The 24258-nt window shown below is 50.3% G+C and overlaps 6 protein-coding genes across 6 annotated transcripts; 2 read left to right on the top strand and 4 right to left on the bottom strand.

Annotated features, from left to right (window-relative positions):
- Positions 1-22: 22 nt before the first annotated feature.
- On the bottom strand, positions 23-1009 carry CDV56_103685 (uncharacterized protein; the record flags this gene model as incomplete). The annotated part of the gene is made up of 1 exon (XM_026757304.1): positions 23-1009. The coding sequence occupies one exon, from the start codon at positions 1007-1009 to the stop codon at positions 23-25; it is 987 nt and encodes a 328-aa protein (XP_026612888.1).
- Positions 1010-2039: 1030 nt separating this feature from the next.
- Positions 2040-7586, bottom strand: CDV56_102969 (ankyrin repeat protein; the record flags this gene model as incomplete). The annotated part of the gene is made up of 6 exons (XM_026756588.1): positions 2040-3085; positions 3145-4139; positions 4201-5959; positions 6008-6329; positions 6378-6611; positions 6657-7586. The coding sequence occupies 6 exons, from the start codon at positions 7584-7586 to the stop codon at positions 2040-2042; spliced, it is 5286 nt and encodes a 1761-aa protein (XP_026612887.1).
- A 2808-nt stretch (positions 7587-10394) lies between these two features.
- On the top strand, positions 10395-12239 carry CDV56_102379 (sugar porter family MFS transporter; the record flags this gene model as incomplete). The annotated part of the gene is made up of 6 exons (XM_026755998.1): positions 10395-10494; positions 10571-10678; positions 10736-10884; positions 10963-11276; positions 11327-11719; positions 11774-12239. The coding sequence occupies 6 exons, from the start codon at positions 10395-10397 to the stop codon at positions 12237-12239; spliced, it is 1530 nt and encodes a 509-aa protein (XP_026612886.1).
- Positions 12240-12816: 577 nt separating this feature from the next.
- On the bottom strand, positions 12817-14433 carry CDV56_102082 (uncharacterized protein; the record flags this gene model as incomplete). Its single annotated transcript, XM_026755701.1, has 3 exons — positions 12817-13436; positions 13488-13736; positions 14355-14433. 3 exons carry the CDS (start codon positions 14431-14433, stop codon positions 12817-12819), a joined length of 948 nt encoding a protein of 315 aa, XP_026612885.1.
- Positions 14434-14732: 299 nt separating this feature from the next.
- On the top strand, positions 14733-15641 carry CDV56_101927 (TPR domain protein; the record flags this gene model as incomplete). Its single annotated transcript, XM_026755546.1, has 1 exon — positions 14733-15641. One exon carries the CDS (start codon positions 14733-14735, stop codon positions 15639-15641), a length of 909 nt encoding a protein of 302 aa, XP_026612884.1.
- Positions 15642-22487: 6846 nt separating this feature from the next.
- Positions 22488-22712, bottom strand: CDV56_100877 (uncharacterized protein; the record flags this gene model as incomplete). The annotated part of the gene is made up of 1 exon (XM_026754496.1): positions 22488-22712. The coding sequence occupies one exon, from the start codon at positions 22710-22712 to the stop codon at positions 22488-22490; it is 225 nt and encodes a 74-aa protein (XP_026612883.1).
- Positions 22713-24258: the final 1546 nt, after the last annotated feature.

Genomic DNA, 24258 nt, shown 5'->3' with positions numbered 1-24258 from the left:
CAGTAAAGATAGTGTATCATAATTACTCCGCGGTTTCCTCTTCTACGCGATTCCCTACTGGACCTACGGGGCCTACGGTGCCAGCAGGATCAACCGGGCCGGATTGAGGTGCTGCAGTCGGAGTTTGCCCTCCCATTGTAGGCTGGACCACTATCAAGGCCCTCTGGAACGGGGGCCGTACCCGATCCATGGCCTGGTCCAGTGACTCCCGCCGCAGCACCCGCGTCCGCTCATCCAGCTCCCGGGTCCAACTATCTATCGCTTGGTCCCGCGCCTGCGCAGGCCACTGGGCCGTCAACGTCTCCAGCTCATGGTATTTCCGATGCAAGTTATCCAGGACCTCGCGGATCCGCTCCCCCCGCAACGCCGCCGCCCTAGCCTCCCGCTCATCCATCGCCGTTTCCGGCCTCTGGCGCTCCGGCGGCATCGACCGTCGCCGCGACTGCATCGCATTGCGGATATCTTTCAGTTTCAACCCGCTCCCACCAGCCGCCAGCAGGGTCTCCGCGTTCCCGTTCCCTTTGCTCTTCAAGATCTGCGCAATCTCACTCGGCTTGTACCCCTTGCTCACCTCTTTGGCTGCCAGCTCCCGCACCCCCGAGGTCACCTTGTACTCCAGCGCGGAGTACTCGTGGTTGTGTCCGCCCGCGAGACGGGAAAACGTAATCATGGCACCCTCGGTGACCGCTTTCACGCGGCAGGGACACCCGACCGCCTCGCGGATCGTCCGCTTGCGCTTGCGCTCCTCGGGCGCGACCCGCGACTGATGGGCTGTTTTCCGCCAGAGTCGGCACCAGTAGTATTCGGTAATACGGGTTTCCGTGCGGCGGGTCTGGTTCTTCACGTACATGTTGTCGAGGAAGCGCCAGGAGGCGTGGAATTCGGAGAGGGTCATGGTCAGCGGCGCGTCGAGGGCGAAGAATTGTGCGCGGAGCTTTTGGATGTTGAAGGGGAGGTCGAGGAGGCTTGAGTTTGGAGGCGGACCCGCGTCGAGGCCGTCGGAAGCCATCTTGCGTAGTTCGTCCTGCAGTGCAGGGTTGTCGTCGGTTCGTGGCACTGTTGATCGCGATGATTTCCATGAGGCTCAAGTTGTGCCTGATTGGGCCTAGCCATCACGTGGACTGTCGTTGTTAATGCCAGTTTTTTCAGGCATGACCAAAGCATGATGAACGGAGTCGGATCATGCACCTTGATCTCTCTGACCAGTGGTATTGCTCCATAGAACAATCAATGGACCCTTCTTCCATCTTCAGTCAGTGTGCCCGAGTGGTTAAGGGGAGTGATTAGAAATCACTTGGCTTCGGCCGCATAGGTTCGAGTCCTATCGCTGACGGATATTTTTTTTCCCTTTTCTTTTTAATGCACCTCGTTCATGAGCGAGTCGTTCTTGCTACTCGGCTGCTGTAAAGATGAAGACGGATCCTCATACGAATGTGGCTACAGATCTTCATTGTTGGCGATGTCTCCATCAGTCCGTTCTCAAGAAGCCGATCGATCGGCTTTGGGCTGCCAACCAACCGAGGAATGACAGTCGGGTGACAAGGGAAATGGCATTCTCCTTCTGTGCAGCGTTTGATTGTCTCTTACCTGTCACATCCCTCAGTTATTTCCCGGGCTGACCTCCTTTTCTGTTATGTTCGTGCAACAGGGGTACATTTTGCCATGATGTCCTCGGTCGTCGCATAATTCCATCGAGATATATAGTGGCCATTCGGATGCTTGATGAGGAGGAATCGAGGTGCACAATCTATGCGGGATCCCTCGTGCAACTACTGGCGGGGGAGAAATCATGGTCGCTACAACTTCCTTTGCTGAGTTGGGGAAATCCGGCGTCACGCGAGGAACATATTTCACCATGCTTCTCGTCGACCGCTGTCTTTATGAATTTGTCAAGCTACATGGTACGTCTCCGTCTTGAGAACTGAAGTGTAGGTTCTCCGAGACCGTAAATAGCTTTCAATGAACCGGAAGACGGATACTGTCAAAGATATATTAACTACCATGCAAGAGAAAGACAACCCCCGAAATTCGAGTCAACCCTACTGCTGATACACATCCGGAAGCCATTCCCGAACTTCGTCACCAAACTCTCTTTCGTTCTGCTCGTTCCATCGTCTCCGCCTCGCCGCACGGCCAACGTACCGAGTCTCCTGCGGATCCTTTGCAGCCAATCTTCTCGCGACTTCATTGGCCTCGAACAAAGTGACCAATCTCCGCTTGGCATTGGGTCCTTCCAAAGTCTCAGCCTTGTCACGGCAGAAGTCGTAGATCTTCCGTTTCATCGTTGGGGCTTCGTCGTCCTTCTCGACAAAGGACTCGGGCCGACGTTGCACAAGGCTGTCTCCATACTGATTGCTGGCGTAGATGTACCTGTGTCGATGCTGCGATCCGGGAGGGTTGGATGTAACCTCAGTGACCCACGCGGCCTCGGCGAGTTCAGCAGGCGTAGATCCAGAGGCGTTCTCGCGGTGGAGGAGATCCGGACGGCGTTCGAGCAAGATCTCCAGTGTCTGAAGGAGCTGGCACCGCACGGCATCGTGCACAACGGTGTTGCCAGCCCCGTCCAACAGCTCGAGATGCTTCTGCCCGGTACTTTCGGCAAAGTTCAAGATCGTCCAAAGGGCTTTCATTTGGTTCTCGCCTTCGCGGTTGTTTCCATTGTAGTAGACGGAGTAGGTATTCGCGGTGCTCAAGGCCCGCACCATCCACATTGCCAAGGGTGTCAGCGAGCCGGGACCATATGACGAACGCTCTGTGAGCAGGGAGCAAATCAACGACGGATCAACCAGTTCGAGCATTTTCTGGAGGTCATTCAGCTTTTCGTCCGAGGGGGAGGTGACACCGCAGAACAGAAGATGAAGGATGTTGCTGCCTTTCTTATCGCGCACGGTCTGGTCGGCCCCAGCTTCGATCAGGATTTTGGCATAAGTAGGACGCAGAAGCGAGAATGCAATCATCAAGGGGGTGTATCCGTCCACGGACTTGACCTCAAGACAGTGAGGGAGATGCTGAACCAAGTACTTGACCAGTCGTTCCGACTCGACCGTTGGCTTTGCGAAAAGGGCACAATGGAGGACAAGATCACCTATTGGCAGTTAGCATCACTGGTAACAACACCGCCACCACACCATGAAGGGAACCTACGTCTGCAATTCAAACTGTTTGTAATGGAACGCTCGACACCCAGCTTTCCCATCGCGAGCCTCTTGATGCGCTTATCGTGCTTGTGTGCCTCAGCAAACTCAAGATAGTAACGGCCCGGTGCAGTTCCCAAGAACCACTCCACTGCTTCGAGGTTTCCTTGCCGGGCAGCAACCAGGAGGGGAGGTTGCTCCTCCTCAGGCTTCACGGGAAGGATGCCGCGACCTGCAGCCGCCCAATCCGCTCGCTTCTTGCCGTGAATCGACAGTCCCTGGTAGTATTTGGGCTTGTCCTTGATCTCCACTCCGCTCTGCTCCGCCAGCTTGTCCAATTGAATGCCAGCCCCAGTACGTTTGATGAGTTCTGCCAGGCAACCGAGTCGCCCCAGCTGCATTGCCATGGTAAGATCCCACTTTCCCACCGTGAAGATAGTCTGCTCGGAGCTTCCGGACTTCGCAGACAGCTCCCGGCCGAGGTCCAGTAGGAAGACCAGAAGCTCAACATCATCCTTCCAGATTGCGTACTGGACAAGATTGAGAGGCTTTTGCCCATCCGGTAGGGATGTCCCTGTAAAACCTTCCACCGGACAACTGTCCTTCAAGAGAGAAAGAGGCGAGACCTTGCTCTCGACCTGCGTCTTGACCTCGCCAATGTTGTCGATAGTGAATTCTTCATCCAGGATCTGCCTCTCGATATCGAGCTCGTCACTATCGTCCTCTCTCTCGTCGCAGGAAGAATCATCGTCATTGTTGACTGTGGTTCGCAGCCTATACCGCGCATTTTCTTGCTGGTCCTGAGGCTTGTACTGCACTTGAGCAATAGCGATAATCGCCTTCGCCACATCCAAATGTCCACGAAGGACGGCGATGCTGAACGGGTCGAAGTTTCTCTGGTCTTTCGTTGCAATCTCCAGCGGCGGTCTGTGCTTGTCTGGACCCCACGTCCCGAGGGTGAGTGATCTGATCGTCTCGAGATCACCACGCCACGCTGCCTCAAACCTAAACACAGTCAGCACAAGCGAACACTGCAGCACACAGAAGGAATCGATTGAGCACTTACAATTGGATATAACCCTCCCGGGTGATGTCGTTGAGATCCGGTCTCCTGAAGTCAAAGGTCACCTTGAATGGACCAGGCTTGATGACGGCGGATGGGTAATTATTCCGTCGGTTATCGGAAGACATTTCAATGTCTGGAAACAGCTCCTTGAACGCCTTGGCCCCCCTGGCAAGTAACTCCTTCTCGAGCTTCTCAAACTCACTGAGAGCCAGTTGCACGGCCGCCTTCTTCTCCTCGACCCCCTTGCGGTTCGCTGCACTCTTCACGTCGTTGTCGTAGAGTTTCTGCTCTGATTCATCACGGGAGTGCGCACTGCGGAGAGCGGCCTTTGCCGTCCACAGCCGGTATGTATCTACTTTGAAGGGCGCAAGATAGTAGCTGTCCTCGTGCTCCAAGGGTTTGGGCGGCAACAGGGTGTGAGTCTCGGGCTTGTACGCACGCAGAGCCTTCAGCTTTCCCCGCACACAGTCCAGCAGTGATTCGCCGTGCTGGTAGGTTCTCGCGTGGGAGTCATGCTGCAGCCTGTACCCTTGTGTAGTCAGTGTATTGGGATCTGCGCCTCGGGCCAGAAGCTCCAGGGCCACGGATGGCTGTTCTTTGATGACACTCAATAAAATAGGCTGGGTCACGCCGGCATCGAAGTTTCTCTTCACTTGATCGGAGGTGTCGTTCCGTATTCCATCGATGTGCACCTGTGCTGACTTGATGAATTCGTCAAAGGCGATAGTTGGGCTCGCATGTGCTTCCAGCAACTTCAAGGCTCCGACGACATTCCCCGATTTGATGGCGGTTGTCAGCGCAGACTCGGCATTGGGGTTGAATCGCCAACCACTAGTGGCGATGTAGTTGATCGTCCGTTCGACTGCGGGACGGTCATGCTGCAGGTACGTGTCCAGCAACTCAGTGTATTTCGGAGAAGCCGCAATGTGTGCCACGGCCGTCTTCTGATCAAGGTCTGCCTGTGCAGGCGAGGCGCCCAGTTGCAGCAGCTTCGTCGTCATCGCCTTCGCTTGCTCGATTGGCAGTTGAAGAGCCAAGACCAGCGTGATGATGGCAGCTCGCGGGCTGTTGTTATACTCGTGCAGCAATTTGACCGGCAGAAGCACATCGGCGCCGAAAGAGGATACCAGTTCCTCAACAGCAGCGACGTGGCCGTTCACGATCGCAAGATGCAGCGGGGAGGCATGACTGTCCCAAGCGATCACATTGATGTCGTAGACGTCAGGGTCCTGGTCGTTCGAATCATCGGGCACCGATCCCCGTGCAGTATCCTGCGCATCCTTGACTTTGACGAAAGAACCGGTGGCAAAAGACTGAGCATCGGCCTCGCTCTCCTCGGAATGACGGCTGATGAGCTCGGCATCTTCCTCCACGTGGCGCCCGCCATCCTTGGCCTCTTCCTTGGCCTCTTCCTTGGATGAGGCTTCCTTGCGAGCCTGCTCTTTGCGAGCTTCCTCCTCCTCATTTTCCTCGCTCTTCGTCAGCAAGATCCTGATCATCTTGACATGGCCGCGAGCCGCGGCGAGATGTAAGGCCGTTCGCCCGTCCGCCAGTCGGGCGATCAAACGAGCTCCGTGGTCCACGAGACACCGAACGATTTCGGGGGTGGAGGTCATGACCGCCAGATGCAGCGGAGTGCGACCGGTAAAATCGCGACGGTTCACGTCCAAGTCGTGTGACAGCCACTGCTTCACGCCTTCCAAGTCATCGTCGACGATCGCTTGACACAGGCCTGCTGTGTTTCCGACGTATGCCATTTCTGTCCAAGTTAGCAACCTCGGACCCCGTAAAACCAGAGAGCACTGACCGGTCCAATCGGTTTCGGTGATAGGGTGGAAACTGCCAATCTCCTGGCGGCCGGGGTTGTCCTGGAGGAACTTGATTCTGCCCGAAACATAGATCTTGCTCTCCTCCGCGGCCAATTCCTTCTCCTCGGAAGTGACGGGGACAGGACAAAAGCCACAGCAATCCTCGATCACATCTTCAACGTTGCCGAAGAAAGCTGGATGCCGATGAAGGTGGACGTCGCGGTCTTTGGGTTTGTTCCATTCCGCATTGAGAAGCAAATCCTTGGTGTAGAGCAGCTTCTCGATCTTCCGAGCGTGGAATTTTTCGCCATAAGGAATGGTCTAGCTGCGATTAGCATTCGGCCGGCCGTCCAACAAGGCATTGCTCACAAAGGTATGGTAGTCGGACACATCCTCCTCATCCACCCATTCAGGCACTTCGTCATCCCAGTCATTCTTGATGTTTCCTCGGAGCTGCTTTGAGATCCGCATGGGAACCGGTCGACCTCGCTCTCTACGCCGCTTGTCGATGTATGCATCCCGGTCGGAAGGCTTCGGGAGCTTCTCCAGCACCAAAAGACGGGCAAGGCCGAGCGTCCGGGTGAAGCTGCGCTCAAAAATCGTCTGTCTGCGTCAGTATCACTCGCGATGTTCGGTCACAGACCATACCGGATCAATCTTGGAGCGGTCCAACGATGGCCAGAACACTTCGAATCCTCGGCGAGCGTACTTTGAAAGGCGATTCTCGTACGACGGCGACCGTCTGGAAAGATCCACATGGTTGATTTGGGTGACAAACGCACCAACGGCACGCGGTGCCAGATACACCTGGCGACCATCGTACGCTGCGCACGAGCAGTCGACGTCAAAGCCGGTCAAGATCTCGGCGATGGACTTGTAGATCCGAAGGACGATTTGAACATGGCGTGTGGGATACTGCGACACGATCGTAATGGCATTCTTTGTGCGAATGGTGGAAGTTTCAGCCAGGATCGAGTCCTTGATGCGGGTTTCGATCTGCTTGATCTTCTCGATGGCTTGTTCCTCCGTCAACCCATGCAAGAACAGATCGACATCCGAGGCCGGAGCAAATTTCTCATGGTAGAATTCGCGCAGGCCGCGTTTCGAGTCGCGGTACTCCTCGGGAACGGGCAATAAAGACGTGGTCACCGCACTTCCCGCTGCAACCACATTGCTCCAGTCGAGATCGCTCAGCGCACTCTCAGAGAACAGGTTGAAGTTTGTCTGGAACTGCTTGAAGGAGGACACCACCGCTGGAGACCCGTTCGCTTTTCGATCCTCGTCTTTCAGCGGCATCAGATACTTGGCCTTGAGCTCCTCCGGCTCCGCAGACAGATCACGTGCGCGAATCCGAAGATCGGCCGAGCCATTGGCATCGAACAGCGGCACCACATTGAGGAGGTTGTCTGCGACCGCGGGGTGGGATGGTTGCTGGGCGTAGATCTTGCGAAGGACTGCATCGTACTCGTTGTATGGTCGCACAAGATCGGGGATTGACTCTTGAGGATGAGAGTTGATGTAATCGATGAAGGTGGAGTGCTTCGTGGGGACAGTGGGGAGGGTGTACGATGCGGCCATGGTTGCTCGGCGAGAGATTGAGAAAGACAATGGATGATCGTTGCAATGGACGAATGCTGAGAATTGAGTTGTGAAAACGCTTGGTTTGAATGAGGAGTGATGAAAAGGGCCCCTGGAAGGACGCATTCTTAAACTCTTGCAATCTCGAGTTCTGTTGATTCGGATGAACACAGGTTGTTGAGCGCGCCAGGCAGCTTCCCGTTGTGGCGTCCTTGATGCCTGGGTCATTTCCCGAAAAGGAAACCCACTCTCAGGCAGCCGGCGGGTGCCTGGGGAAGATCCATCTGATTGGCCAAGGGGAGCCTCAGGCCGATCGGACCCGCAGTATGATTCCTCCAATCACAGAGAGCCAGGATTGCGCTGGATGCCTGAGGCATTCAATCAGGGCAAAAGGAGATCCTCGAACTCAGAGGCAATGAATCACAGAGCGACAATGAGGTCAAAGAGCCAAAGCACGCTCGGAATAATGCGGATAAGTCATGGGCTGAAAAGGTCTAAATCCACAGCCATATTGTTGAACGTTCTAATCGGCCAAGCCAGGCCGGCAACATTTCCCCCTGAACGAGACGGACAACCCAAGAAAGATTTTGTAACGGAGTAGGTTGTTGTGGATTAGGTTACATCCTTACCTTGCATCATTCTCATGTATGATCTCACCGTCCACATCTACCCGGCATAGCCGTAGCTGCACCGAAGCGTCTACGAATGTATATAGCAGCACTCCCTCCTTGTCTACCCCCGAAAAAGACAAGGATTAGTCTCGTACCGAATCGACCTACTAGATTGCAGCTCTGTGGCTACCTATCGTTACCAATTCTTACCTAGTCAACAGGCTATCTACCCTGCCAAGTAGATCTCTTACAGATTTACCCTGAGCAAGACTAAAGAGCATCACCACAATGTCGGATTGCGAGGAGAGAGTCTGAGGGGAGGCGCAATGAGACTCCGGAGATCTTACAAAAGTAATCCATGCTGCGCAAAAGGACCGACCGGGTGATTATTTGCTACTACGAGACTTTCCCATCCCTCATTCGATGCTTTTCAAGTCGAATTGTACTTCTGCCTGGCAGGAGTAACAAACTCAACAGAGCATCTGGAAAGCGGCTGGGATATTTGAGCATTGTGCATGCCTCCTGGGAAGACACACTGCTCTCCATGCCGCTTGACAACAAGTTCGCAAGGTTAAGTGCTGTTTGATACATTGTGTGGCAGGTCTTCGGCGGTCTTGACTGTGCATTGTAATATTCCTGATGCTTTTCAACAGGATTCCAAAGAAGATGTTCTCTCAAACTTTCTCGTAAAAAGACTTTGTCCCCTGGGTCTGCATATGTTAGTTTGCATTCTTAGAGAGGATACGGATTCCTTAGTGGGCGCTCAATAGCCGGACAGGACATACCTCATCGTTTCCGGACAGAAACTGAATGCAACAGAACTGTGACTGACTTTCCGTTCTTGGTCCGTTCTTGGTCCTGGTCTTGGCATACTCGAGTGGCGATGCGACGGTCTCTCTGCCAAGCCTGCCAAGCCTGCCGAGTCCGCGCCGGAGCCTGAACACAAGGCCGTCACAATGTCAAGCCACATTGCTTCGAACTACCTGGCAAGGTGGACTTCACTTGAGACCCCGGATACAGCTTCCCTGGGTCTGAGCAGCGTCACTCATTGGCAGGGGCCACAGGGTGCCAAGTGTGGACGCGAACATTCTCCAAAAGTCGAAGCGAGCGGCAAGTCTCCAGGTCCGAGTCGATACAGGTGAAGTACATCATAGAAGCTCAACACTTCAGACTCGCTAGTCTTGCTTCTCTTGCTTCTGATATTCATACAGGAACGCACATGCTTTGGTTTCTGCTCCAAACACCAGAGGTGGCATGTCTCATGTGATGGAAGTCCCCTGCGGTGACATGCAACAGGAGGAACGGTGACATAATTCTCCGCGTTCACTACTCAATTCAATGAGGCAAGGACAGAAGCTGGGGAAGTCAGGTACATGTTACGCGGTGGCTTCCCGTTCGCGCTTCTTCCCGTTCGCGCTTCTTCCCGAGAATCTCCTTGATTCCCAAGAATCATCTTCGGCAGATCAGGAGGTACATGCATTTCGGTCCATACTCGATGAGACCAATCCTTCATTTCGCTTGCTCTCGCCCATTCTGAGCGGCTACCAGACATAACATCAGCGGTTCGGCTTGCTTTCCTGTTCGAAATCCTCTTCTCAAGAACGCCTGTCTAGCATCTCGGCATAGATGTGCCCAGGTCTTGGCTAAGAGGCCAAGAGTCGTCGGACACAATCACTTGCGAGGATCTTCAGTTTGACTTCCTCTTTGCCAATCTATGTGTTTCCTCGTGGAAATCTTATTTGTGGCTGATTCCCCTCGCTGCCCCATCTCGTCGCTGCCGAGACGGATTCAAAATGCCTCAATTTGTGCTACTGGATGCGCTTCGTCGAAGAGTTTTACCTGCCCCATATATTGGAATCATGGAGGTTCTTGTGGAGTATCTCGCTTCCTTGGGGTTCTCGCACCTCCACATGTTTATGACCATTGCATGTACGTCTGGGTGGTGCAAATGACTTATAAAAGGGAGCTCGATCCTGGTCGATGTCCGTCAATTGTCCCCTGCTCTCCTTTAGAATTAAGTGCAAACGTTCCTGATTCTCGACCCCTTCTTGCACCGAAGTGCAAAGTGGTAGGACTTAAGACGTCCTATTTCTTTGTTAACACCCGCCATCTTCATCTTCAGGTTTCCTTATGTTTCTTCCGCATCGCAGCAAACCTCTCATACTAGCCCCCTGGCAGGGAGTGGAAGTATCACACCATGTCGTTGGTTCCCTCATTCGCCGGCATGTCCGGTAAGAAGCTGATGTGGTCGGTCACATCATGTGCAACCTTGGGCTTCTTACTCTTCGGTTACGACCGTATGTACTCCAGCCTTGTGCTTTCCCGGCCAAACAGGCATCAATCTGACAAAGGCTGACTTGATGAGCTTCTCAGAGGGTGTGATGAGCAGTATCATTGACGCTGATCCGTTCAACAATGTCTTTACGGCCACAAGAGGAAACTCAACCATGCAAGGTGTTGTCACCGCCATCTACGAACTGGGTGAGTACATTCAGATGGAAAGTCTCATGGCGACATTCGATTAATCCGTGATTCTAGGTTGCCTGGGCGGCGCTCTGTCCATTCTAGCATGCGGTGACTGGCTCGGTCGACGCTGGTCCATCATGCTCGGAGCGACAGTCATGATTCTCAGAGTCATTCTCCAGGTCACTTCCTACCCCGGTCATGTCCCTTTAGCTCAGTTCTGTGTTGGATGAGTTGTCACTGGCATTGGCAACGGCATGAATACGTCCACCATTCCTACGTATCAGGCTGAATGTTCTCAGACGTCCAACCGGGGTCTCCTGATCCGTATTGAGGGCGGCACCGTCGCGATTGGCACGTTGATCTCCTACTGGGTGGATTTCAGTGCCTCGTACGGACCCCCTGATCTCACATGGAGGTTTCTGATTGCTTTTCAATGTGTTTTTGGCCTGCTCATCATCATTGGCTTGTGGTTTCTGCCTGAGTCCCCTAGCTGGCTCTTTACTCGAGAGCGGTATGAGGAAGGCGAATGTGTGATCGCTGCGTTGATGGGCCGGGAGATTGCTGATCACGATGTCCAGTTGCAGAAGACTTTGATCCTGGATTCCCTCCGAGCGTCCGTCCCCCTCTTCCCGCGTTGCCGACCCCAGTTACTAATCGTCACAGATCTGGCCAAGCTGGCAAATCAACTCCCATGTCGGCTGTATTTACTGGTGGCAAAACACGGCATTGTCGCCGCATGCTTCAAGGAGCATCATCCCAGTTCTTCCAACAAATTGGTGGCTGCAACGCCGTCATCTACTATCTCCCTGTGCTCTTTAAACAGTCCCTGGGTCAAACCGAGTTCATGTCTATGATCCTGGGTGGTGTCAACATGATTGTTTACTCAATCTTTGCGACCATGTCTTGGTTCCTTATCGAACGTGTAGGTCGTCGCAAGTTGTTCCTCATCGGATCGTTTGGACAAAGCTTGTCGATGGTCATCACATTCGCCTGCTTGTTACCCAATAACGAGCAGGCGGCCAAGGGTGCAGCCGTTGGCCTGTTCACCTTCATTGCGTAAGTGTCATCCTTGCTGTCACGGGGAAGTGAACTGGCTATTAACGTCCGCAGAACATTCGGGGCCACCTGGCTCCCCCTTCCCTGGCTGTATCCCGCCGAGATTTCCCCAATCAAGACCCGTGCTAAGGCCAACGCCATCTCAACATGTACGAACTGGCTCTTCAACTTCCTGATTGTCATGGTCACCCCTATCATGATCCGGGATATTGGGTGGGGTACCTACCTCTTCTTTGCTGTGGTCAACGCCTCATTCATCCCAGTGATCTACCTCTTCTACCCGGAAATGGCAGGACGCTCCCTGGAAGAAATCGACCTGATCTTCGCAAAGGGATATCTAGAGAAGATGAGCTACGTGCGTGCCGCCAAGGAGCTTCCACACTTGTCTGATGAAGAGATCGAGCGGGTGGCAATCCAGTACGGATTCGGTTCGGCAGACCAGGAAGCGAAGCATGCGGTGGGTGACAGCGACAGCACTGAATCCAATGTGGCACGAACCGCGGATGTGGAGAAGAATTAGGATGCTCAAATGCTGTGGTTCGATCATACATTGGTCTTTGCCTATAACTGTGTTCTTCGTATGGGTCTTGCATGGTTCGAGAGTGTTGCACAGTCGTACATGTCGAGATAGACTTGGCTAGATATTTCTGCTTGACTGCCGTAGACAATGTAATCAAACGATGAAGTGATGAGTTTCTATGTTCTGTGCTTGATTTGGTTCTCCGTCTGCCTTGAACTACGAGTCTACGACGAAGGCATGTTCCTGTGTCAGTTCTTTCTACATTCTTGATGCGAAGGAAATGATCCCATCAGCAGAGATACACAGGTGCAAGAAAGGTGCAGTAATACACTGAATTACCAGGATGATGAGTTGATCAAATGGGTTCCTCTTGCTTACTAACTTTTATGTTCTGTTGCATGGGTTTCGGGGATTCTTTGTCTTCGCCTTTCATGCCGTCTATGGATTTCCGTTTTCTCACAGCGTCTAGAGCTCGTTTCCCTGGAATAAATTGAATGAGGGAGCTCTCGATTCCAGCAACCATGATACTTGTGTGATAGTTGTACAAATATGAACACTTTCGACCCTCCAGTTTCTTCTAAGGCAGAACCTCCTTTCCCTTCCAGTCCCAACACCTTCCTCGTCCATCCTCGTTACCAGGTAGCATCTCGGTGATGATCTGCAAGAGCTTTTGAGCTGCCTCATCCGGCTCCAACATGTCCCGACTTCCCCAGTAAGCCTGGGTAAAATCCGTCCGTACCGTGCCAGGATGCAACGCGACGGCCAAAGCGCGATCACGACTCCGCGTACGCAAGTGAAGATCAAACGTCTTGGCCAATTGGAACACAGCTGCCTTGCTGGCGCGATATGAATACCAGCCTCCGGTGCCGTTGTCCGAGATGGAACCCACTCGGGCCGCCATCACGGCATAGATTGCGTGCGACGGAAGCTTGAGTCTGCTTTCATCGTTTGCCGGGTGGGATTCGCTTACCGGAAATGGTGAGCTGGATTTAGTAGGAAGAAAAGTGGCCAAATGCTTCATCAACAGTAACTGACCAACAGCATTGACCTGGAAGCTGTGCAGTGTATTCGCTCCGTCAATTTGGGCCGGCGACTTTTCGACATGAAGCACCCCGGGAACCGTCAGGGCCAGGCGAAGCGGTGAGTTAGGAAACGTCTGGTGAAGTTCCGCAGCCATCGACTCGATAGTCGACTCATCTGGGCACAATTCAGACTCAATTGAGACAAAGACAGAGACACAAGGCATACCAGTCACGTCGACGGGGAGGACCCGCAGTCTGTCGGCGGCTTCTCTAGACGCAGCCAGTCCGTCCAACAGGCGATGTCGAACCTCATCGCAGCCCTTCCGCGCTGTTGCAACGACCGGAATCTCTGTGTGGGATAAGATACGTCGTGCGAGTGCGAAGCCCAGGCCCCTCGAGGCGGGAGTGACGAGGGCGAAACCATGGGACGGATTTGCCATTGAAGTTGCAGGACGCAGCACACTGGCAAGAACACCTGAGTTGCAGTGTGGAGGATCCGATTGAACGAAATCTGTGTGTCTTAACCGGCTACGTCTGGTCGGTTCCTGTCAATCAAGGGAGAAACAGAATCGATCGAGATCGGTCCCAAAGACATTGACGTCATCGTAACTGCCCCTCCCGTCGTGCGTCGGTTCGGAACTTGCAACTCATCAATTAGCATGCCCCGATATCCTGAAGTTGGGCGGTACAGTCTCCCTCGGCATCATTTCTGGGATGGAAATCAATCTGCTTCCCTTCCGTGTCGGCCGCCATGAGCAAGCCTGGGTGCTTCCCCCACCGTGCGGCTCTGCTGTCCAGCAAGGCAGAATCTTTGCTCATCTTTGATTGCATGAGACGGACCGCGATCGTCTTTCTACGCCATGTTCGACCTTCGTCAAGAAAGACGAGCGCGTGAGGCGGCCCAATGACCCTTTAAGCCGGAGCAACACGTGTACGACCAAAGGTCAGCCCCTGGCCCCCTCTGGAACACCTACATGAGAATTGAACGAACGGTGGACTCCGTTCAGCCCCGAAATCCAACTCCCTACGGACCCTACTCCTGAAATCTAGCTCTGCGCGCCCAAAACGCGTGTCAAGCCACCCCCTTGCCTACCTTTGTTGGGATCGGCGCCTTCGTATTCGGGAATGACTTCAGAGGCTGCTGCCAAGAGACTAATAATACGAGCCATCATCCTATCGTTTGACTGCCTAATGGTATGGGAGATGAACGCCAAGCATTGATATGAGCACTGGTCCAAAAGTTCGGGAAATCGCTTTCTTGTCGGTCTGGTGTTTCTATTTTCTCAAATACTCCTGGTCCTTCCCTTGAAAGGTAGATCAAGAGTGCCATTTGTTTGCAAAAGCACGCAGAGAACCAAGATCCCAGAATACGCAACGATGAGATCATTCAGGCCCAAGAGCAAGAAGGCCAAATTGCCAGTATACAGCTTGATGGAAGAATGCAGCAGGTTGATGGACGAGAATCAGTGGCATGAAGCAACGCAAACTGAGCCATGCTGTTCAACTACTTGAGGAATCTCAAGGTCTCGAGCACGAGGAGACACTATTTATGAAGACCAATCTTGCTTACAACCTGCGCCACCTTGGTGAGTATCAGGAGGCAGAGCGCATGGATAAGCAAGTGTATGCCGTTCGACTCCAAGTCTCCGGGCCTGATGACATCGAGACGGCCAAATCCCTGAACAACCTCGCGCTGGATCTGAAAGGTCTCGGCCGATTCGATGAGGCACTGGATCTGGAAGAACAAGCATTAGAGGCTTTTTTGAGGATCAATGGGGAAAGCTCCCGTGAGGCTCAGACCAGCATGAACAACTTGGCCAACAGTTTCCGCCAGCATGGCCGCCTCCAAGACGCTGCCAGGCTGCATGAACGAACCCTCGAACTCCAGACCCGCAGCCTTGGGAAGGAGCATTTTGAGACACTCATCACGATGGATATGCTTGGGGTAGATTATCGGGAGCTCGGCCAACTTGATAGAGCTCTCCATTATCAAGTCGAAGCTGTGGAACTCTCCAAGGCCAATCTGGGGGAAGCCCACGCAACCACTATTCGATGCTCGACGAATCTGGCAACGACATACCAGAGGTTGGACGCGGCAGACGGCAAAGCCAAAGCATTGGCGCTACTGGAGCGGGCCTTGGCGCTTTCGCGGCGGACCTTTGGCGAGAATAGTCCGGAGACAGCGCCGGTGATGAACAATCTTGCCGCGGCATACGCCAGAGCGGAGCGCTTTTGTGAAGCCTTGCCCCTATTCCAATCAGCATACACATGGAATCGGAGGACACTGGGTCCCAATCACCCCAGAACTTTGGCCTCAGTCAACTTGAACTACGTGACGGAGAAGGCGGGCCTAACTCAAGCTACAGTCATCAACATATGAGCATACCCAGCACAGCGATCCTGAGGGGGAACGTTGTTAATAGAGACTTGAAAAGCGCTTCATGGACGGAATAAATTCCGTATAGAATCGACCTGATTGGAAATTGTCGAAGCACTGTATCTTTGGTATATTTTACCCTCGCTTAGTTTTCCCTTTTTAGTTAGACTCTCCTGGCTAGAGTTGCATAACCGAACCGCTAAAATTGAATCCAACCCTCACCGAACTCGCAGCGGTGAGGTTTGGTTCCTAGATTGAGAAATCGCACCGGGTTAGGGGCGGGTCAGGGTTGAATCTAGGGGGGCATTGGTTAAACCGCTAGAAACCGTTTTGCTTACTAATTACTAATTTTTAGTATTTCTCTAGAAATTTTGATATCACTAGATAGCCTAGTATCTATAGTCTATCTAAATATGAAATATCAATTCAAAATATCTAGTGGTTGGTGAGATATAAGCGAATAATCATCCCTGTCAGAGGTTGGTATGAAGGTGGTGTATGGATATCCTAGCTGTCAGGCCTCTAGGAGAATCTCCACTGGAGCCAGGCCCGCCTCTCTAATTAATGGGCCAACTGGGGAAGTCTTAAGCATGCCTGTGATGGCCCGGGCTTGTTAATTGATCATGAGTTGCATTCCTGCTACGCAGTCCCTTTGACCACACCACCAGAGCTCTGCACTATACAGGGCAACAGACTGCACTGCTGCTATTTAGATCCTCCAGACAAGTCCTGGGGCCAGCCCCTGGTTCTGGCACAGAGATCATACGCGGGCTTCAGCATTCCGGGCTTTCCATAGACATGTCTGGTAGTGTGTCTTCAATGGAAGGCCAGCATCTAGCCAGATGCCTAGCCATCGAGTAGCCTCGTGGTTAAACGGGACTTGGTGATTCCCTACCCTGATTCGGGCTCGCTATGTCTAGTCATAGAGTTCTCAGCCACGCTTCCGGGTGAATAGAACTGCTTCTGTCTTTTCTGCGTCAAACTAAACCAAATTCTCCTGACCCCATTTAGTAGCTACCTCTGCTACTTCCTGTAGCTTACTGCATGCTTCTTATACTGAATATCCTGGGGCTAGGAGGCCTATGTCATCTGCAAAAGATAATGGATGGACCCCTAGGACTGCCCTTTCTATCACAGTGAACACCCCACTAATATAGATAAGGAATAGAATAGGGGATACTAGGGATCCCTGAGGCACTCCTGAGTTAATGCCATGAGTTAGGCATTTTATGTCATCAACAATTAGTTAAACTTGTCTGGTTGTTAGGAATGACTGTACCCATCAAATCAGATCCCCATCTAGGCCTAACTCTATCATTCTCATCACAAGCTTCCTTAGATTGACATGGTCAAACACCCCCTTCACATCCATGAAAAGGGCACCCATGAGCTGCCATTATCTCCAGGCTTTATAGGTGCTCTGGATAAGACATGTAACTACATTAATTGCGCTTCACTGTTTGCAACCTCCCATCTGTCCTGGGTGTAGGCTGCTCATAGCCTCACAGTAGCTGGAAATAGCTTCTACAGCCACTTTCTCCACAACCTTCCCCAGATAGTTCAGTAAGCTGATAACCCGGTACGCCTTAACTAAGGTGTAGTCAGGTTTATTAGGCTTTCTGAGAAGGATGCCTTTAGCTATTTTCCATGCCTGTGGGTGAGTGCCTAACCAGAAGCATTGGCAAACCAGAGCCACTATCCTAGGATTGTCCCACTTCCACAAAAGCCAAAGAGCACGAAAGTTGAGCTTATCAATGCCTGGGGCTTTTTAGACTGCCTAGTGCCAGAGGGCTTGTCTGACTATCTCCTCATTCACACGCGTATGCCATGTTCCCGGGGGAATTTCTATAGCTTGGCTGTCTCCGGGTGCTGGTGGAAATGCTGTCTCCCAGATCAGGGCTTCTTTCTCACTAATATGTAAGGGGCCAAAGCCCTCTTTATTGAATCTAACGATATCAACCAAAGAAATGGATTCGTTGGAGGGAGAAAGGGAAAACAGAGAGAGATGCCCACGAAGATGGGGATCGAGTAGGCGAACAGACAAAGAGAGTCACGTGATGTCAACAACAGTCACGTGAGGAACACGACGCGCAGGCCGAAGCCAAGCAACATCCAGGCGTAGCCTGTGACATAATAGAAGTAGCCATCTCTCCCTGTGGCCCCCGGAGGGTGGGAGTAGTAGCTGTAGCTTTAGACTTAGTAAAGCCTAATGCTAGCCAGCACTGGGCTACATCATCTAGACTAGGCCGGTCCAGGGGATCTGCAGGCTTAGGTCCCTTTAGGAAGGCTTCCCAGCATTCCCTTTTTGAGCGCCAAATTATCTGGTAGTAGCTGTTTCTGGTTTCCTTAAGGTCCTGAGTAGAGATGGATTGTGTCTAAGACGCTTGCCTAGCCTGACTGTAGGCCCTTCAAGCTGATTTAACCTCTTAATTCCACCAGCATTTAGATCTTGTAGTAACTCTTATTAGTTTAGTATGCTGGTCCAGTACTACAGTCAGAGTCTCTTGAATCCATACTGCCTCCTTTTCAAGGTCATTAGCTAAGCATGAGTCATCTAGTTAGGCTCTATGTGTAGCAGGCCCATGCTGACTATAGTTAGGGCCAGATCTATGATTGAAATCCCTAGGGTTGCTTTAGGTCTTGTTGGGGTCTCAGGCTCATTATTAATATAGAGACATTCCCTCTCTATTAATTCTTCAAGTAGTCACGCGTTTATGTGGGTGCAAGTGGAGGGGTTCCATAGAGGGCTGTGGGCATTGAAATCCCCAAGAAGAAGGCATCTGCCATCTAGGACTCCTTCCCATCGCACATCCTCCACAGCTCTCCTTCATGTGTTGTTATCCCCTTGCCAGCAGTAGCCTTATCCAAGCTAATTATCATAACAATTAACTATCCAGGTCCTCCAGGCTTTTTCCCTATTTCGCCCCTTCTCCCATACATCTATCACCATAAGATATGGGTGGTTGAGGAGATCTGTACAAGCCTCTACCATTATTCTATTAAGCAGGTCCCTCCAAACAGCTATAGCCACCCAGTGATTCCTACACATTCCTGTCTCTGGCCAGTATATCTGATATCCTCTGTGTTGGAATTCCCTATTGATATAGGGCTCCTGTAGGCATGCCAGACCCACCCCTAGCTCTAGCCCAGCTTCCAGCACCATAATTATGACTGCATAGGTCTTGCAGCAGTTATGCTAAAGAACCTGCATTATTAAACACACCCAGGCCTTCTAGGGGTCTGGTCATTATGCAGATCCATTACTTCCCCAAGCATCATAGGAGGCCTGGGTGTTCATAGGCTTGCTGCGTCCAAGGAGCTTCATACTCTGGTGGTGGAATAGTTGCGGTCTATCACTGTGTACCACAGGGAGCTTAGAATAGTTTATTCTTGATCAGCTTAGTGTGTTTATCCATTCTTCTGTTTCCTATATTTCCATGCCTCTCTCCTTGCTGGACAACTTCCTGCTGTAGCTTAGTACGGGCCTTCACAGTTCCCACATTTCGCTGGTATGTGTTGACAGGCTGTTCCAGGCTTAGCTAGGCAGTTGACTACTCAACAGACATGTTCACTGCCCTCATATAGGCCGGCGCATATGAAGCAACATGGTGGGCAGTCTCCACAGGCCTTAAAGCTGCGATGGCCCAGTTGGTAGCATCTGGGGCAGACTATGTCTGCTCCAACCTCCCAATAATATTCAGTCCTATATCATGACCCTCCAAAGTAGATGCCATTCACTAGGAGCTTTCAGGCCTCTTCTAGAGACCCTACTGTGATAAGCATAGTTAAGCCCTTCTTTGTACTGTTAGAGAGCTCTTAGGTATTCCAGAGCTAGGTAGGGTCTCTCTTAAGTTGGAATTCAGTGCCTAGCTCAATCTCCTCTCAAGCTAGTTTTAAGCTGAAGCTCAAATAACATCTGATGGGGACTCCATGAACATTAATCCAATACCATTGCTCTAGGAGCTCAACAGAGATAACTATAGGGTCAGCTTGTCGGATAGCTGCCACAAGTAGGTCCTGATGGTTGGGAAGGAGCATAGATCCTAGGGCTTTCTTTTCTAAGAGGACTGAGATTACCCCTGTGTTACTGTATCCCGCATCAACTGCGCATATAAATCCTGGGAAGCCCTCACTAGCTAGTCCAGGCTTGTCATCGATAATCGGCAGAATCCTCACCGCCCACTTACCGCCTCTAGACGATCTTGAGAAGCTTCATGTTCATACCGCTCTTTTCCAATTCCAATGAATTGTAATCATCCCATTCAAAATATGGATTCTGATGCAGATTCATCCAGTCTATTCTATGTACCCACACTTGATTCCGTTGAAACTGAGTCTAAATCCGACTCAAATAGGGGGAAAACTCCAACAGGCTCGATGACATGGGCCCATACTCGACCAGCGCGCGATGATGAAGTGAAGTTTCATAAAAAAGCTCCAATCAAGTACTGTGTCCATTGTACAGATTCACCGTACGGTACTTCAGTCACTACGAATATGCGAAATCATCTTAAATCAAAACATCAGATCTCTATCCAGTCTGTTCCAAGCGCACTTCAACAAACTGTAGTCCACCAACTTCAGCAGCTTTATATTAAAGCAGAGTCCTTAGGTCAAACGCAAAACATTGATACAAAGGTTTTTCGAAGAATTTTGGACCAGGATGTTATTGATGAGGCGTTAGTCTCATTAATTGTTACCCGAAATATTCCATTTTCCCTTGTTGAATGGCCTGAATTCCATGCTCTTTGTCGAGTGCTGAATCCAGAATCAGAGGACTATGTTATCACAGCACATGCCTCAGTCCCCAAGAAGATTGAACAATCATGGCAAGCTCAAAAGGATATTGTACGGAAAAAACTCCAATCAGCATCATCAAGCATTCATCTTTCACTTGATATCTGGACCTCACCAAATCGGCTTCTCTTTCTTGGAATCTGTGCTCATTTTGTTGAGCAGAGTCAAGAAAGGCTCTGCAAGGGCCTCCTTGCTCTTCAAACTGTGGGAAACCACAGTGGAGATGAGCAGTTTGCCACTCTTCTTCCAGTCCTGAAAGATTACGGTATCCAGCAAAAAGTTGGGTCAATTATTTGTGATAATCACACTGCAAATGATAAGCTTTGTCGCATAGTGGCAAAGTATATTCAGGAAGAAGAAGGAATCGAATGGGACCCTACATATCGCCGCATCTTCTGTATTGGCCATGTTATTAACTTGGCTGTGCAAGCATTTCTGTTTCAAAATGTGCTGGAAATTAAACAACTGAGTTCATGGGATGAGACAGAAGCCAGAGAAGATGAAGGACAGAGACAGGCCGCTTTTCATAAAATAGGGCCACTGGGAAAGCTCCATAATATTGTGACGCACATTCGTGGTTCAGCTGGCCGAACAAAAGAGTTCAAAGATCTTGCAGGGAGGTTGATTCCACTTGATAATCGAACAAGGTGGAATAGCTGGTATCATATGCTTCATGTAGCGCTTCAGTTTGATGGTGCTATTGATACTTATACGAAGAAGCACTTTGCCGTGCTTGAGACAGAGTATCTGTCCCCAATAGATTGGGAGAGGCTCCATAGAACCAGCAAATTCCTGAGTCTCTTTGATCGAGCAACTCTGAAAACCCAAGGAGATCAAGCAACAATTGACAATGTGCTTTTTGTGATGGATATCATCATTAAGCACTTCGAGAAAGCCCTTGTAAGTGTTAGCAATTACTATTCTGAAGTATATGATGAGTTCTTCTGATTTATAGCAGGTTGAATTTGCATCAGACAGGGAATTCTGTGCTCGGATTCAGAATGGGTGGGATATCTTTGATAAATACTACAGCAAGTCAGATGAATCACCCCTCTATGCTGCAGCACTCATTCTTCACCCTGCTCGTCGAATGAAGTATATTCAAGCAAACTGGAGAAAGAGCTGGCAAAAGCCTGCACTGCAGAAGGTTAAAAAGCTTTGGGAGGAGTATCGGGAAAAGGCTCCTAATTATATGGTTATGCAACCATATGAACGGAATACTCAAGATCTCGATGATTTCGATCGAATTGCTCAAGACCTAGGCAAGTTTGCTCGGCCAGCAAGCCAAGATGAATATGAAGATTACAATTCTGAGTCTCCATATGAGATTCGCACCAGTGCTCTGACATGGTGGTGTCAGGATCAACAGCAAAAACGTTGGCCAAGGCTGTCATATATGGCGATTGATATCTTATCAATTCCAGCAATGAGCGATGAACCAGAACGAGTTTTTTCAGGAGCTCGTCGTACAATCTCATGGGAAAGGGCTCAACTATCAGCTGAAAACATTGAGAGGATAGAATGCTTAAAAAACTGGCAAAAGAGTGGGATTACAGAGGAGAGATACTAGTTTAATTAAATTTTGTTATGATCGAAGTCCCTGGCCATAATGCCAAGAAATTATCGATGAATCATCGATAATTTATCGTTATCGCTCATCGATAACGATTATTTATCGGCGCCTTATCGATTAATCGATGACAAGCCTGAGCTAGTCTACGGTTGACAGCTAGTATAATGTCCTCCCTCTCTGCTCTTAGGGCTATTTCCCCCTTTTCGCGACAAAAAAGTAGCCTCCAAGCCTCTCTTGGAGACTCTCTGGCTGGCTTGAGGTTGCTAGGTTCTGGCTGCTTGATTATGTCTGCCTATCTTTACAGTTTCTTCTTTTTCTGGGGAACTTCCTGCCATCCTTGGTCTCCTGGAGTGGTAGCTAGCAGGGCTGTTACATCTGCAAAGGTTGTCTGTTTCTGCAACTGCTTTACCTGTGTCCATTATCCCCATGTTTGGAATGGGTCGGGTAAGGACCTTCAAGGTCTTGCGTTTGATTCCGTTTCAGGTCTCACTGGCCCGGCTTAGGGCCCTAATAGACCCTGACATATTGCCTAACCGAGCTGCGACCAGGCCAATTATCTCATTAAGAGACCCTATCGTCTCCTCAGGGCTCCAGCGGTTTGGTGTTGGGGTGTCCAGGGCATCTGGGACGTCCATCACTTCCTCAGGCGCGGCCGGAGTCAACGCGTCCATCACACCACCACCATGGGGTTTGAGGGCCTCCATAGCGGAATTTAGGGGCCAGGGGGCCTCTATTAGTCGATTGACGCGTTAAAAAGACGTGTTTTTTGTAGGTGCTGATTTTTAGCTATCCTCTATAATCTTTATTCGGCAGACACCATAGGAAGACAGAGAATTAATTGCTACCAGTGGAAGAGCTCGGCACTCTATAAATATATTATATATAAGGGCCCTAGTAAATAAGAAGCTATTAGTATATATAATTAAGAGGAAGACTATCTATAATAAATAGGTAAAGAAATTAAGCCTTTATAAAGATTAATAAGTTCTAGTATATAATAAATTTCTATAAAAGTTCTAGAGTAAATAATTTAGCCTATATAAAATTATAAAAGCTTATCTACTAGGAATATATATATTATAAGAACTAGGAGGTTATAAGCTAAAGAACTTAGTTAATAGATAATAACTAATAAAAGTAAATATTAATAATAACCTAATATATTTAAGATATTTATAGTACTAAACTAGAAGCTATATAATGTTAGGCTATTAATAAAGAAATTAATTAAGATAAGAAAAGTATTAGATAAGGCTAAGGCATTCTTACTATTATATAAGAAGCTCTTATAGATAATAAGAGTAGAGTAGGATAATTAAAAATATTTAGAAGAATATCCTAATTAGATAGAGGAGGGTATCTTAGTAACTGAATATATAAAGAGTAAGAAAGCTTAATATATTAGTAGTAAAATTGTTACGGGCTAGACCGTAGGAAAACCTATGACTAGGTATGTACAATAAGAACTCGCTGAAGGACTAGAATAGGGGGTTGCAGGCCTGGATAGAAATATCCGATTGCGCGTCGCAGCTAGCGAGGCGTCACGTGACCTGGGTGGTTAGTACATAGATTATTACATTGCCACGTGACCCAGAGCTGTATGGCTTCGCGAGTGCCTGCTAGGCGGCACGAGCATATCGCGGGCCTTGCTCGCAACAAAAATAATAGTAAGAACTAGCTATGTAGCGGGCAAGGCCCGCTGTATGCTCGAGCCTATCAGCACTCGCGAGCTGCCTCAGGCACCAACAACTTTTGGCTCTGACTAAAATCATGAGCCCACCAGGTCATGTGATCTCGCCTGTAGTTTACACATATCTTTCCTTATCCAGCTGCTGTAGCCCTAGTTAGAACCCCTTAGTGATTTCTTACCGTCCAAACCTAGGTCATAGGTTGACCGGCTTCTAGCCCATGACATTAGAAATCACTCACTCCAAGATAGTTAGAAGAAGAGAGAAAGACACAGCCAAACCAGCAAGACAGACAAATTAGCAAGAACCAGCCGAACCTGCGAGAACCAGCTGTACCAGCCGAGCAAGAACCACGGCCAGCGAGAACTGATAGCTGCAGACAGAATTAATGGCATATAACAACACCCTAGAATTAATCATGGCAGATGAACCTAGTAGAGAACAACTATAGGTGCAGGGTAGTGCACAACCTAACCCCCTTACCTAAATAGCATAATAGTTAGCAAGGGTGATAAGTTAAATAGACTAGATAGAAGGATGATAGGTAGCCACTGCCCCTGCA

The sequence above is a fragment of the Aspergillus thermomutatus genome, assembly GCF_002237265.1.
Source record: "Aspergillus thermomutatus strain HMR AF 39 chromosome Unknown NODE_151, whole genome shotgun sequence".
Taxonomy (NCBI): Eukaryota; Fungi; Ascomycota; class Eurotiomycetes; order Eurotiales; family Aspergillaceae; genus Aspergillus; species Aspergillus thermomutatus.
Note: the sequence above shows the minus strand (reverse complement) of the source record. Positions and strands in the feature narration are given on the sequence as shown.